Here is a 15,755-nt window from a genome sequence, read left to right as displayed (position 1 = left end):
CACACACACACACACACACACACACACACACACACACACACACACACACACACACACACACACACACACACAGGAATAAAAAAACCATCTTCTGGAATTGATCTCAATGCGTTAATTTAAAAGGACGCCTTTAAGGACACTTTTTTTTCTTTGTGAATGAATAATGTATTGTAAATAATTAAATGTTCTTCCTTAAAATACAGGGGGCATAATTATACACACCCTTATGTTCTATTCCCATGGAGGCAGGCAGATCTTTATTTTTAAAGGCCAGTTATTTCATGGATCCATGATACTATGCATCCTGATAAAGTTCCCTTGGCCTTTGGAATTAAAATAACCCCACATCATCACATATCCTTCACTATGCCTAGAGATTGGTTTAATTTCAGTTGGCCTAGTAGCTGTTTTGATCTGCATTAAGAAATTATCTTATGGAGAAAAAAAAACTGCCAATATCTGGGCATGGTGAAGGGTATATGATGATGGGGGGTTATTTTAATTCCAAAGGCCAAGAGAAATTTATTAGGATGCATAGTATCCTGATCCATGAAATAACTTGCCTTTAAAAATAAAAATCTGCCTGCGTCCATGGGAATTTAACATAGGGATGGGTATACTTATGAAACGTTATTCATTCACGAAGAAAACTGTTGTCCTTAAAGGTTGGATTTTCCCTTTTTTTAAATTAAAGCATCAAGATCAATTTCCAATACATGATTTTTTTTTAATTCCTCCTTTAGTCAACTTTAGCTTGGGTTCCTAAACTTATGAGCACTACTGTGTGTGTGATATAAATATATATACACTTTAACATTAGTTTTTGGGCATTGTAGGCCTTTATTTTACAGGACAGCTGAAGATGTGAAAGAGGAGAGAAAGGGGGAATGACATTCAGCAGAGGGCAGGAGGTCAGAACCGAACCCACTGCCACCGCAACAATGACTGAGCCTTAGTACACGAGGTACATGGTCAACCAGGGGAGCCATACAGGCGCCCCACAATTCAAAGATTTATTAAGGTTATTTTCAGCAACAACTCACAAGATCCAAATAACTGTAAGACCATGGCCTTGTTTACTGGGTGACAATTGATTACTGTCTTCAGAAATTGTGATTAATAATGATGGTTTTGCGAGTTTATCATAGTCATAATTTTAATGTCATTCAGGATTTTGTTGCACTGCAGCAGGAATCATAAATGATATCAGACAATGTTTAGGTGTGTGGTTTCAGATGTGAGGATGGGAGTATAACTTTACATTAAACTATTCTGCAGATACAGAAAGTAGCCAATTCATAAGCAGCCTGTATGCTGGAAGTCACATCTCATTTACAGGTGTTTGTTCATTTTCCAACTGTCCTGGCGTACCTCTGCTGGGTCACATAACTGCACACAGGCAGCAAGGTCCTATTTGACAGGTGCATTACCCAGAAATCTCCTCTCACCTTGTTTTGTGTCTCTGTGTCCCTTCGGTTATGTACGTGTTGAGGCGAAATGTGTACGTGTCACTAAGCTCCCAGCTGTGTGGGGGGGCTCACCGCCCTTTAATGCTGTCACTTCTACAGCTAGCAACAACCACTTTCGTCACTTACCATAAATAGAGAGGGGACACAATGTCATGTCACTCTGCCCACACTTCTCTGTTGTCTGCAGCATCAACAAGCTGTGTCCATACATTCAAAGGACTCACACATGGGAACTTCTATTCTGATCCGTCTCCTGGAAACAAAAAGATTGAATGAGAAGGCAAATTTGGCATTCAAATGTCTGATCTTTTGAGAATTAAGGTTACATTTGATAACACCAATTATACCAGGTTTAGCTACCAACTGCTTAACATATGCAGTCCCTGCCAGTTAAACCTCAACCTGCTAAGTGTTTTTCAAAGTCTGTGCTTATACTTGGTCACACCAGCAACATCTCGTCTACAGAAACAGGTGACAAAAATTGAATCAGTGTTGGCTTCATATGTTTGAAAAGGAGCGGAACTCAAATAAAACTGACCCTATGGTGTTTGGAAAAGCCAGGACATAACTTGAAGATTCGACCAGACAACGTGTCCTGATGTAACCTCTAAGCTGTCGTTTCTTATTCAGCACACTATGCCGTGTGTGGCCTTAAAACTTCCATCAGGAGCAGCCTGACCCATGTGGTTAGACAGTTGCTAAGGTTGACAGCAACTGGGACCTTTGCCATAACGTTGCCTGCTCTGAGATACCTTCTTTCCTACCTCTAACCCCCTCACACATCTATGGGAAACCATGTTAATCTCATCTGCAGCCACAAACACATTATGCCTGTGCCGTATACACATGACAACACATTGATGCTTAGAGGAAAAAGTCTACTATCATATCAAAATATATTATATGGATGTTGTAATACTAGAATTAATTAATTAATACTAATTCCAATATATGTAAATCAGAGCGGGGCGATGTGGAAAAAAAATCAAATATGACATTTTTGACCAAATACATTAATATTGTAGGGTTGTGATTTGTGATTTCAAAAAAACATTTACACAAGGGTATTTTTGTTAAATAATTACCAATAGTGTTGATACAATGACTGAGTATATAATTACACAGCTAGTTAGTCTGTTAAGTTCAGAAAATTACACCACTTTACTGTAATTTAGCCTTTAAAACCAGGAAAAGAAAACACTTGTTATATTACAAAACCCCAAATTTAAGACAATATCTAGTTTCATACAGTATATCAATAATGACATATTGTTGATACATTGCCAAGCACTACTATAAAGTATGCATAATACATTTTTAGTCAATGTGCTTTTAATATCTTTGATATTAAATGTCTTTTAGCCTTGAAAACCAAAACATCAGAAAGAAACAGCAACAAATAAATGTTTGCGGATACTGTTTAGAATGCAGCACATCTCCATGCAGGTCAGGCTCAGCCAGATGCTCATGAATACAGTTGTAACTTGGAGACCTGCATGGGAAGTTATGTGTGGTGAAGTTTTGGAAAGCTCAAGGTCACTTCCTGTTTATTTGCATTTGGTCACATACTTGCTGTCAAGCCGCCAACTAGCTTGCTAACCCCCAGTTCTGGCTGTGGCATATCAACGTGACAGTTACTGTGTTTCATTTTAAATTCATTTAAATCATCAATTTGTTTTTCCAAGCCTCATTAAAATTGAGAGGGCTATTTTAGTAAATATACATACTTTATTATCCTTGGATTGTTGACCACTATACAAGGTTATACCACAATTAGGCAGGTAGTAAAATAATCTAATTCATGTAGCCTTCATCTCATGTTCTCAGCCCCTCAACTATTTGTTAGCTGGTTTGGAAAGAAAAAAAGGCAGATGATCTCAGTGCAGCGAAAGCTAGCAAATACAAAAGATCAAAACCGAATAAGAGGTGTACTTCTATCACAGTAGAAATGGATGACATGAGAATACTGTAGGTAGAAAATAGATGCTATTGTGTAAGTGTAGTAATCAGCAATGGATTTTTTTTAAAGCCATAATTAGTCTCTTCTTTAGCTCCACGTACAGCGAAAAAAAAAAAAAAAAAAAAACAGTAATAAGAAGAGAATGGAAACCAAAAATAAAACATGCTATTGTGGTCATTAAAATGAGACAACAGAGTAACCGCTGCTTTCCACAAAATAAACACATTAACACCAATGCTCCACGGTGTGCAATCACAGAGGCCCAAGGAGACAGCTGTCCGCCTTTAATTACAATGATGCTCATCCTCTCTATCACTCTTTTTCCGCATTCTCACAACTTACTAGACTTCCTTGCCTTACTTTAGATCTCTTTGCATGTTAATTTCTTTGCCTTGTGCTGCTACATCATTACTCTAACTGTAATACTTTCATCCTCAATGTGAAGATCAATACCACTCTCAAAAGCTGTCTGTTACATTTGAAGCTGCAGGTAGTGGCTTTTTTATTTTTTTATTTAGCTTAGCATAAAAAAGAAAAAAGAAACAGGGGAAATAGCTAGTCACAAAATCCTCAGTAGGTGCTGTAGTATATACAGTATAGAATACAAAAACGGAAGTGTAAAATAACAAGTTATGGTTTTGAACTTCTAATTTAACTTTTGTCAAGAAAGCAAAATGTGTTTGGGTTGGATGGTTGGTTATTATTTTCTTTCTTACTCTTCTTTCTTTCCAGATATGTATTTGCTACATCACTGTCAGTAATGTAATGGGTCTGAGTATTTCCTTAAGTAAGTGTGTTAATGTGTATGTGGGTATATGTACATATACTTAGATCCCATGTCTTCCCAGTTATACTCTCATAATTTAAGGTAGGGATAGGTAGGTAGAGTGTAGGCTACATCACATGACAGGTTGCTGAAGATTTTTTCTTTTTTGTGGCCATGTTGTTTTAGTGTTTCTTTTCTGTGTTTATATCAGAATATGTAATAAACATATTATTTAAAAAAAAAGAAGAAAGCAAACTATGTTTTTCCCAAAATGTCAAACTTTGAAAACATACTGTAGATATCTTCCATATTCTACTTCCCAACAAAAAAAAAGCAACCCATAGCAGTCTTCTACTACAAACTCCTCAAAAGGTCCTCGAAAGGTCCCAAAGAATAATTTCCAATCTTTTCATGTTAAAAAAATGTTTTTTGAGAGAATTTTGAAGATTTTAAGATCGAATTCCCCCCCTGTGCAGTGGGCCCTTTTTAAAGTGCACTTTCTCTTGCACATACAGGTTGGCAGATAAAAGCTTACTTTAAAGTTTAGCATGTTCCCCTGGGGTCAAGAGGAAAAGATTGTGATTCGCTACAGCATATAGTTCCAAGTAATGCAGCCAAATGAAGAACAGAGAGAATGACAAATGAAGAAGAGGCCTGTGTTTTACAGGAATGATGCTTAATTACATACAAAGCTGCCATTTAGAGCCCATTGTCTCCCGTGAAAGTTGGCAGCCCTCAGCACAATGTGTAGACTGCATCCTTCCCTTCTCTTTCTTGATTTGTTTACTGTCCCCATTTTCAGGGTTATACAGAATAGCCTTTATAATTTCCCCCAGTAATCAGTCTGTTCTTTTTTTTTTGCAGAGCTTTAATCAAACATCTCATAGCCTCTACTAGCCAGAAATGTGCTATTCCGACAGAAACACAAAAAAGCATGCAATTATTCCCAGAGGACCTATCCCTCCTCTCCGCTACAGCTGCAGAAAAGAGGGCACTATTCCAAACACGTCCTCCGCCTCCTCCTCCTCTTTTGTCTTCTCTTTCCTTTCTTCTATGTGTTTTGGAAAATAAGACCACCCTTCCCAAGTCATAAACACAGATGATGTAAAGATGTGTTTTGTAATGTACATTACGTAGAAACACTCAGAACATTAGGTCACTGCTCTCCTCCTCTATGGAAACTTTGCCTTAAGATAAATAATGAGGGTGTATACTATAATTGCATGTCATATGTTAAAAGGTTAACATTTGAGTTTTATAAACTAAATGTAATTATAGATATCCTTTATTTGGCATCTAATAAGTGTCAGAGAGAACAAACGTAACTGAAGCCAAAGGCTGAGCCTTTATTCCTCTTAATTTCCAAAAAAAGGTTTTATGGTATGGGGGGGGGTTTAAACATGCAAAACTAGAATTATTGACCAGTCATGTATATAGCTCAGTCATTTCAAGGCAACTATATTGGCAAAAAGGAAACTCATGGAGCATCAAAATTGTCTTTAAAGTAAATTACCCTCTCCTAAAAGATGTCCTCATTTCTTTCAACATCAAATACAGTGGGGCTTCCAACTGAACCAGAAAGTAAAACAAGAAAGATGTGAATAATTTAAACTTTTGTTTGTTTGTTTTTTTAAATACAGACAAAGAGCAGAAGACATATGCATAGGCAAACACTGCATGTATGGCTTAAAGTGCTCTCAATGCCTGAAAGGAAAGCTTAGACATTGTCTCCCTATCTGTTGATAATGTAACAGTTAACATATGTTATATTTGACTTTGTGTAAGCTATTATAGATGTATGCACCTAATAAGCCTTCGTAAATATTTTGAATTTTTGCAACTGTGTCTGTGGCCCAAACAGTTAATAGATAATTCACATAAAGGTGCCCAGTCAACAGTTTTGCTAAATTGACATGTTTTGAATTTAGACTGTAAATAATAAATATGAACAGTCTGTGGTTTTGTCAAAGCCGATTTAGAAAGAATATTTCCTAGGCCCCCAGCTTTCGTTTATTTATTAAGAAAACACATATACAGAGTTGTTTTCTTTTGTTTTTTTCAAAGCAACCACGGAGCAGCTTTGGCAATACCAACCCAAATCTTCATGATGAAGATAAAAAGACATTTGCAGCTTTGTCACCATATGAGTGTTTGAGTAGGAACCATACTGCTTATTATTACAGTTTTTTTTGTTCAAACTTTTATTAAAGTTGACCTGGTATTTATTTAAATAAGATATTAGCCTGATGATGTGAATGCAATGAGGGCAAAGGGCTCAAAATGACATAATAGACCAGTTAAAAGAGAGGAAATTGCACTCACGTTCTAGCTTATCAGAAAACAAAATAATGTGACAATTCAAATAGGTCTACAGTAAATGTTAGAGTAAGATGGAAATGTGGAGTTACTTACCACAAAAACTAAGGTAACGTTATGTTCTTATAAAGTTGTACATGGACAAACCCATGACACATGTACAATGTTTGTTAAGTCCGCATGGTGTCCCGTTTGGTTGACGTTTTAAACCACACAGTACAGTTTTAAACGTGCTGCTTTTGAACACACCCCATAGAATGCTCTAGCGGTAGATTTGGATTGGACAGACTTCTAGCTTGAGGAAAATGGGAGACGACTTGGGTGACGAGTGGTGGACGCACGAGGGTAATTCCAGTATATTGCTTAACTTTAGTGTCTTGTTTGTTTCTGAAACGTGTGGTCCGGGACATTTTGGTGTATCTTGACAAGCGAGCTATTGACTTTAGCTTGTAGCTAGCTGTATTGAGAAACGTCAATTGTTAACTGTAAGCTAATGTTAGCTAGCCCGCAATGCTGTTAACTTTAGCTTCATTCTGTGAACCGTTAACGTCTGTTACCATAGATAATGTCAGTGTTAAGTGTAACACACAGAGTTGGAGCATGTTATTGTATAGCTAGCTAGCTTACCTGTGTATTGTTAAGACAGTAAATGTTAACGTTGGTAGAGAAGGTGTGTAAACACGTGTGTCTGTGTATGGCTCATGACAGAAATGGAGTAGCAATGGTAACGTTAATGTTGCTCTAACGTTGTCTGCCATGCCCTGTAAGTTACCTTCCCTTGAACTTCACAGCTATTTCTCTTCCATACATGACATATTGCATTTATTCATCCTCATCTTCTTACATCAAGAGAAAGCTCCCTGCGGCTATTCCTGGCATAGCTTCATGCACTCTGCATACCAATAGAGGGCAGTCCTGCACTTTAAGGATGAACGTTACTGGCCTGATTGCTTTGGACAGCAGTGCTGCTGCGTTGCCGAACAAAATATGTTAAAGTGTATTTTAGGTAGTTTTAAAAAGAAATGTTCATATTTAGCGGACATATTTTTCTCTATCTCTCACTTGCATACACACAGTACTGTACTTACAATCTTAATGTAGGCTACTTTTACTTTACTTGAGTTTTACCATTTTGAACTACTTACACTTCTACTCCACCACATTTCACAGGGAAATGTTGTACTTTTTACTTCATTATATTTACTTGACAGCTTTAGTTTCATTTTTCAGAAAACAATTTAACACAGAAACCATGTTTGTAAAATGACTAAGGGTTGATTTATCAAGTAATGTGTTAAGTTTGGTAGTTAAAGGTAAAGGTGATGTTACAGTAATAATAATCACATCATATTGTTGTATGCCTATATGATATTGTTAAAATCAAAAATGACAGGGGTACCTTTACTTTGGATATTTTCAGAACTTTTATTACTAAATACTTAAACTATTTAATATAACTAAATACTCTTATTAGGTCAGTCAAGATGTTAATTTTGAATGCAGAACCTTTTGTTCTAGTATTTTTACAGAGCGACACTATAGCGTCAAAATACTTCTTCCAACATTGACACAAACACACACGCAAAAACAATACTCACCAAGCTCAGTATTTGTGCACTTTAATGTAGAAGACGAAAGTGATACAAATTCACACATTCTGTTAAATAGATGGCATGATTAATAGAACATGTTTTAGCAATCATTTTTATTTACCCTTATTAGCCCCGACCACATTAATCCATATACTTAACATGCAATGAAGTTTCACTTCATTTTTTTCTTCCATTATTCCTCAATTAAACTCCATTGACTAGTTACAGTGCTTTACAAGTTCCCAGTTTTAATGATGGTAAGATGTTCGTAGATTACCTATTAAATAAATGGTTGGCCTCGCAGCTGTTTACCTTTTTACAGGGGAGCAAATTGACAGATATTTGATTTGTGTGTGGTAATACTTTCTTTTAATACAAGAGAACATTTGTAACATGTCCTAGCTGCAGAAGGTAGACTAAGAAAAATAAATTTGAAGTAATACCTCTTCCTGCAGCTCTGTCTTGGCCCTTCCATCAGATGAGTGGCCATGCGCTGGCTTCATACAGGGGCATTTACTGCTAGACTAATGACTAACCCCAGCAGACCAGCTCTGCCAACTGCAAAGTACCTGCTCCTATGTCAATATGACAAGAAACTGGGCTACTTTTATACACTATTTCATTCCTGTATGTATTGTATATAAATTGATTACAATAAAGTCTTTTATTCAAATGTTAAGCCCTGACTTAGTTGCAGCCCTGATATTTTGGCTGTAGTAAACATACATTTAAGCCACATGTGTCAAACTTGAGGCCCGAGGGCCAAATCCGGCCTCTTGCAGATATTGATCCGCCCCGCAGTTCAGTATAGGTTCACAATACATTTTGGTGCTTTTTTCAGTGTTCTAGGCCCTTTTTTTGATGTTTTTCATGAAATAGCATGTCAAACTATGTCTGGCCCTTTTTTTTAATGTGATTCTCATTTTCCAGTGTGGCCCTTAGGAACAGCAAATAGGAATGCTCTCCATCTCTGAAAAAACCTAGGATTGGTCAAAGTCTCCCGCTAACATTAAATATACTAAAGCCTGAATAGAGCCAAGGATGAGGTGCAGAAGTAAAGTTTCCTCTCAGACCACTTTAATTATTATGTATACTGAAATATTATTATAGAATTTTTGACCAACAACACAATGGTGTAATGAGCTTTGATCACTATGCATTTTCCCATTTTGTCAAATTCATATAAAACACCAATATTACATAGTTCCGTGGACTCTTTATATTGGGAGATTTCTGCAGCTCTTATGTTTTTCTAAGTTGGCCCTTTTACCCTGACGGACATCATGTCCTTCTTATTTGTATCAATCAGCTGCTTGACAGAAAAAGCTGTGAGACAGACTCAAAATTGACAAGACGTAATAAGAGAATTGAATCCTGTTAGAGCATGGGACTGACTTTGAAGTCTTAGGAATGACGAGATAAGCAGTATGACTTTTAAGGTGATGTGTTTTGTGGCTAAAGACACACACTTAAGATTTGCTTGAGGCCTGAAAGCTCTGGCACGCTCCGATCTGACCTAAGTGCCATCAAATGCTCCATCTCGTTTCCACCTTGCACACCGGTGATGTCAGTGTGGAAACCATGAATGCTGTCATTAAGGTTGATACTAGTCTCAATGTATTAACTGATTAACTTGGCTCACCTAAATACAGATAATTGTCAAGCTGTTTATTTATAGAGCACATTTAAAAAAAAAAAAAGATTAATTCAAGTGCTTTGCTGAGACAATATTATGTAGGCCTAATTGATGATTCAAACAAAGAGGATATGTAGCATACAGTTGAGAATAGATAATACTCAACAATTCAAAATTATTAATGAATTGGTTCCTGTTAATTGTTTCTTAGGATGCTTTTACAACTTTGAAAAGTTATCCCATTGCCTCATGAATGAGGGTTATTTTGGAAGGTGGATACACTACAGATACAATTATGTGTACTGCTTATAAATGTGCTAAATCTTTTTTATTTCCCATTATAATTGGCAATCATATCCATTTTACCTTTTAGTATTCTGGATAGGTCTCATGTCTCCTTTACCTTTGTGCCTTACAGAGCAGTTTGATCATTTAAAGATTAAGCAGACATTTTTTACAACAACAATGTGTGTGTGTGTGTGTGTGTGTGTGTGTGTGTGTGTGTGTGTGTGTGTGTGTGTGTGTGTGTGTGATTAGCATTTAAGTGACACTCAGACCACTAACCAGTTTTGACTCGGGTGTATTTCCACATCCCACATGCATTTTACAAACAGGGAAAATTTGATAAAGAAAACAGGAAATGTTTATAAAGAAGGCAAATCAGCACAGCCATGAAACAAACTGTTTCATTTTTCTGCATTAGGAGGCTAAGCTGGCACGAGGCGACCTGTGCAGAATGCTTTGCCAGCTGTAGCAACATAAGTGGCTAACAAAACAAGACTGACCAGCAATAGCTTACTAATTGCTGGTCTTTGCTTGCATCTTGAACCATTTTGTGTCAGTATATTAGAGAAGAGAATGTTAATGGATTAATGCAAAAGTTAAAAAAGGATTTGATCAAATATCGGTTTTAAACATGGTAAGACTTTGATAATAGCAATTTACCTTTTTTCTTTATAGTTTTTGCTCAGAATAGAAAAGGCTTTTTTTTTTTTACTTTTGCCTGTAAAAATTACTCAAACCGACTAATTTGATTTATAAAAAAATAGTTGGCGATTTAATTTAAAAGTTGACAACTAATCAATTAATCGTTGCAGCTCTACACACATGCACACAGAGTTATGAGGAATTTTGCTGTGGTTGAGATAGTGGGTGAACTGTTAAGCAAACTTGGCAAACACAAACCTTTTTTTTCCCGGTAATTGTAGTTTTCTTTCTTCAGTTAATTTAAAAAATATTTCAAATGATTACTTCTGTGCTTGATGTGCTTTGCATTGTGGACTTGGCCCTGGAGGTATATAACTCATGATTCCAACTGTTTTGCATTTTAACTATTTGTCAACCTATTAGCTGGTGTCGATGCCAACCTCTTCTCAAAAGTATTCATGATGAATCAATAAAATTAACACACTTATATTGAACAGTAAGAAGAAACATGAAGAAAACAGAAAATTGTAAAAGCACATCAAACATTTGGTGGCAATAATGTTTCACTTTGCTCTCATACAGGCACTATGCACACGTCATACAGTCTCTAAAGGATTGTTCATGTCCGTAAGTCTAAGGACACATTAACTAGACCGGGTAGGGTTTATATAGGCTCTTAATAAGACAAATACCACAAAGCATCTATTTCATGATTGTTACAAAATACAACAATAACTGAGTTCTTGAGATAGTGAGGTGTTTTAGTTGTCTAGTCCAGGAATGTCAAAGAACATAATACTGTTTGTTCAGATTGTCCACATTTTCACCTAATCACAAAGGCCACTCACTATTATATTTGGGGATTGTGAAGCTGAGGAGGTAGCCGGGGATATAGTGATGCTACTTGTAATCTTGCCAACACCTTTGACATGATAGTCGTTGGCAAGCACTTGAGTCCTTTGCTCATGTCGGATATAGTATGGCCCGACAGGCTGTGGGATGTTATGGGCAGTACCATTAAGAGACTGGATATATGGGCTCCCCACATGGATATGAATCTTGTTATCCTCTGTGGCGATGATACTTGGGCCTGTGTCGGTGCTCTTGGACCTCTGATGTTGCCAGCTATTCTGCCGCATCCCCGTCTTGCAGAAGATGGTCTGATTTGCAGCCTCCGTTGGCTCAGGAGAACAGGTCCTGACTGTCACAATCTGAATGGGGGAGTTCCTGTGATCGGGTGTTGCTGAGCGTGATGAATTTGGACTGAACACCTGAGAGATTGATGTACTGTCAAGTGAGGAGACGGTGCGGTCAGGGCTTGAAGGAGGGGTTTTAGTATTAACCGCGGACAGAGCTGAGTTCTGGATGATGGTTATTCTCTGTTTAGGTGAGGCTCCGCGTGTTGGAATGACAGCTGTGCTGGTGTAGGATGTAGTTGCGTCTCCAGTGGGGCTGCTTATCTCAAGTGTGGCTGTGTTGAGTATATGATGTGGTGTTACTTTAATGTGCAAGGGCTGCCCTGGTGTGTGTGTTAACATCATCACCTCTCCATTAACTGTTTGCTGCATATCTACGCTATTGGTTGAGTGGCTGCTATATTGGCATAGGTTGTTATTTTCACAGTTCAAGCTGTTAAGGTTGTTGACAAGAGAGCTTCTGTTTATGATTTCAGTATTTTGTCCGTTTTCTTCATCTAGTTTTTCACTGTAGTCAAGGGGCAGGCTATCTGTTGTCTCAGTCTGAACCTCTTTTGCGGTCTGACGGAGATCTGAAAAACGTTGTCTGTTAGCACCAGGTGTAAGACTCTTGATTTTTCTCTGCCTGTCTAGCTCACTACTCAGTTCCTTCATCTCTCTGGCCAGCTCTCTGTTACTGGCTTCCTGCTGGTTCAGTTTCCTCTGCAGCGTGGAGTGATCCGCCTGAACCCTGCAGATAGATTCCTCAGTCCCCATCAGCTTCTGGAGTTTCTCCTTCAGGGTATCTACCTCTCTGCCTAATAGTCTGGACTTAACCTGCTCTTTCTGAAGACGACAAAGGAGAAGATGTTCCTGGTTGACCTCCTGCTTCTCTGCCTGCTCATACCTGGAAAGCTCTCTCTTTGCCATTTCTAGCTCTTCTGTAAGTGCCTGGGACCTCTTCTGCTCATCTCTGAACCTCCTTTGCAGGGACTCAAAGTCTTCTTCCACCTTCACCAGTTCTTCCTCCAACACCTCCTTGTCTTGTAATCTCTTTTGCAACCTATCTAGCTCCCGGGTCAATTCTTTGACTTTGTTATCCTCTGCCTGGCACTGATGGTTAGCGTTGTTTGGATATGAACTCTGTGTGTACTTCTCCTCTTTTTCTTTCCGGTTTTCCAAGATTTGTAACCTTTTTCTCATGATGGTAATTTTACTCTGTAGCTCTTCGCTCCTCCCCTCTTCTGTTTTTAGTCTGTCTTGGAGCTCATGTTTTTCCTTTGCTATGACCTCAATCCTATCCTCTAAATCTGCCTTGGACCTCAGTGCCTGGTGCCTCTCCTCTCTCAGTCTTTCTCTTATCGTTGCCAAATTGCTTTGCTCATTTCTTTTGCCCTCCTTCTTGTTGAGTTTTTCCTCAGCCTGTTGGAGCCTCTCGGCCATGTTCTTTCTGTCCTCCACCAGAGCTACAGTCAGTGACCTGAGCTTGGTCAGGTCCTGCCTAATCACCGCCTCACTCCTTTCCAGTTGGCCCTCAATGGCCTCCAGCTCTCTCACCCTCATTTTCATGGTGTCAAGCTCACCATACAGCATCTTTTTAACATCTCTCTCTTGCTCCAAGCTGCCTATTAAAATACTGCAGTCTTGTTTGCTCTTAACTAAAGCCTCTTCTATCCTGTCCAGTTCATTGATTCTGCCATTGAGTTTATCCACTTCAACTTTCAAACTACGACAGTGGCTTGTCTCCCTCGCCAGTCTGCGGTCCAGGTCTCGACACTGGTCCCACATGCGTATCAGCTCCTCGTCCTTTCCCTCCATTTCCATGACCCTTCTCCTCAGTAACTCGACCTCTGACAGCATGCTTGGGGCTGTCATGGTTTTCTGGGTTTGGTGGAAGATTGAAACCTGATTATGGTGAAGGGATTTGAGATCCTCCTCCTTTGCGCTGGGTTAAGCGTCACTGACCGACTGCTTGATGTTGTCAGTGATGGCGGTCAGTTCTTTGACGCTTCTGGTCCTCCAGCAGCTCACTCAAACACTGTTGCTCACTTACAACCAGCAGTGCAAAAGCCTTCAGCTTGGTCTGCTTGTCTTTTTTAGAGTTGAAACCTCCTCTTTACTTTTATACTCCTTTTAGCTTCTGGTGTTCTCTTTCCTTTTGAAAATCAGGAGCTTGAGTCTGTGAAGAAAAACAAATGCTGCTGAAATCTGAATCTGAATGTTGTGGCCTGGTTTTATTGTGTAATTGACTCTTATTTTGGCCTTCCAAGGACCTCTTGGCCACAACCTTTAGTCAAATAATAGCCTAAGTTGTGTATCACAATGTCCTCCCTACTCTTCCTCCCTAACTTCTACAGAAGCTAGTTATACTTTATATTCGTGTGTGTGTGTGTGTGTGTGTGTGTGTGTGTTTGTGTGAGAACCCTAAAACATGTAGATATGTCGTGTAGTTTTGCACTCTCTCCAGGCAGCATGCGTCCTGTCGGATGTTTAGATTATCGTGGCAGATGTTCCCCTGGCAGGGAGTGTTTGTTAATTAGAAAGTTCCTCTACCCTTGAGTACCCTCATCACTGCACTCAATCACCCTCCTCCTGGGCACCTTGAATGCCTCCCCATTTCCAGCTAGGAGAGGCAGGAATTCCCCCCTGTTCCATAAGTAATTACACACTGGCTACATTTACCAAGTGCTGTCACTCCCCACATTTCCCCAGATGCCTTCCAGCAATATGCACATGCATTTAATACACACTGTACATTTTTGTCATGTGTTATTGCAAGTGAGGCAGACTTCAATGTGATCTCTCACAAGTCAATTCTTTTTTTACTATTTGTAATCAATGTCATATAATTGTGGACTGTTTGCTGCTAGTGTTACATAATGGAGATTTCCAGGGTGCCGACATTGGTCTACTTGCATTAATGGTCGAAGTCTACATGTTTAAATGCATGCTATGTGTCCAAATTATTAAAAGGATCCTAAGGCCTTCTTTTAACATTTAAAAATGTATTATGCGGAGAGGTTAGTGGATAAGTATGAATTTGTGGTGATATCCTGAAGGCAGCGAATGCAATGTGTAAAACATGACACAGCACATTTAGTTAGAACACGATCTATAAATTTAACATTTAGAGCATCTGTACTTTTGCCTTTTGCTATTAAGACATATCACCTATGATGTGGATGGTTTAAATTAACAAAGATGTTCTGAATTGAATTGATCGCTGGTTTAAATATTGATCGTATCTTGCCCTATTACATAGACAGGGTAGCCTAACTTTGAGATTGTTTTTTAAACTTACTTCTAGTTAAGTATTGTCTTGTCAGTGATTCAAAAAGCTCATGTAAAAGAGTCAGTGAGACTTAATTTATTGTCTTTAAATAAAACACTTAGACACCTTTTTAAAGTGCACTTTTGTTATTTACTACCAACTTGGCATTGTAAGATGTCCTATTGAATGCAGAACTAGACTACTTTGTAACTCATGTTGCAGTTAAAAAGTTTGTGAGTGACACATTTTTAAATGCACATATCTTTTTTTTCTCCTCCCCTATTCACAAGGCTTTTGATTGTTCCTACCTGTGCTTTTGCGTTGGCCTCTGTCCTTTTTAAAATCCTCTGAGAATGAGTCGTCTCTAGTGTTTCATCTCTCCCTTTCCCGGAGATCCCAGTGATGTGGACATTCCATCCGGAAAACCAAACATTATGAGAAGTGCTCTGCACACTGAGTCTCAGTCAGTGGCGCCCATTACATCATCAGCAAGTTGTGTGTGTGTGCATTCCAGATGAGGTCATTGTGTAGCCATGCCAAAGAGGCTAATGGGAAGGACAGAATGTATTTGTGTATGAGTGTTGGGAAGAAAACTAAAGCTGTAATCACAATTCAAACTAAAAAGGCTAACACTCTCACTTGC

General features: G+C 38.5%; 2 protein-coding genes across 6 annotated transcripts in view; one reads left to right on the top strand and one right to left on the bottom strand.

Moving 5' to 3' along the window:
* Positions 1-15,591, bottom strand: part of LOC117952426 (filamin A-interacting protein 1-like) — a 17,743-nt gene extending 2,152 nt beyond the window's left edge. The window contains exons 1-3 of one of the 2 annotated variants that reach the window (XM_034884712.1): positions 15,421-15,591; positions 11,457-14,020; positions 11,135-11,380 (exon numbers count right to left, since the gene is read on the bottom strand). In XM_034884712.1, the coding sequence (XP_034740603.1) occupies positions 11,494-13,716 (2,223 nt within the window). In that variant the 5' untranslated portion in view covers positions 13,717-14,020; positions 15,421-15,591 and the 3' untranslated portion in view covers positions 11,135-11,380; positions 11,457-11,493. Of the gene's footprint in view, positions 1-11,134; positions 11,381-11,456; positions 14,021-15,420 lie in introns of those variants that run through there. The other variant, XM_034884713.1, reaches the window with a different exon arrangement.
* The window catches only part of cmss1 (cms1 ribosomal small subunit homolog), a 38,363-nt gene continuing 29,300 nt past the window's right edge, over positions 6,693-15,755 (top strand). For 2 of the 4 annotated variants that reach the window (XM_034884718.1, XM_034884717.1), the window contains exon 1: positions 6,693-6,856. In XM_034884718.1, the coding sequence (XP_034740609.1) occupies positions 6,817-6,856 (40 nt within the window). In that variant the 5' untranslated portion in view covers positions 6,693-6,816. Of the gene's footprint in view, positions 6,861-15,755 lie in introns of all 4 variants that reach the window. The other 2 variants (XM_034884716.1, XM_034884715.1) reach the window with 2 other exon arrangements.

The sequence above is a fragment of the Etheostoma cragini genome, chromosome 11 (assembly GCF_013103735.1).
Source record: "Etheostoma cragini isolate CJK2018 chromosome 11, CSU_Ecrag_1.0, whole genome shotgun sequence".
NCBI classification, from domain to species: domain Eukaryota; kingdom Metazoa; phylum Chordata; class Actinopteri; order Perciformes; family Percidae; genus Etheostoma; species Etheostoma cragini.
Note: the sequence above shows the minus strand (reverse complement) of the source record. Positions and strands in the feature narration are given on the sequence as shown.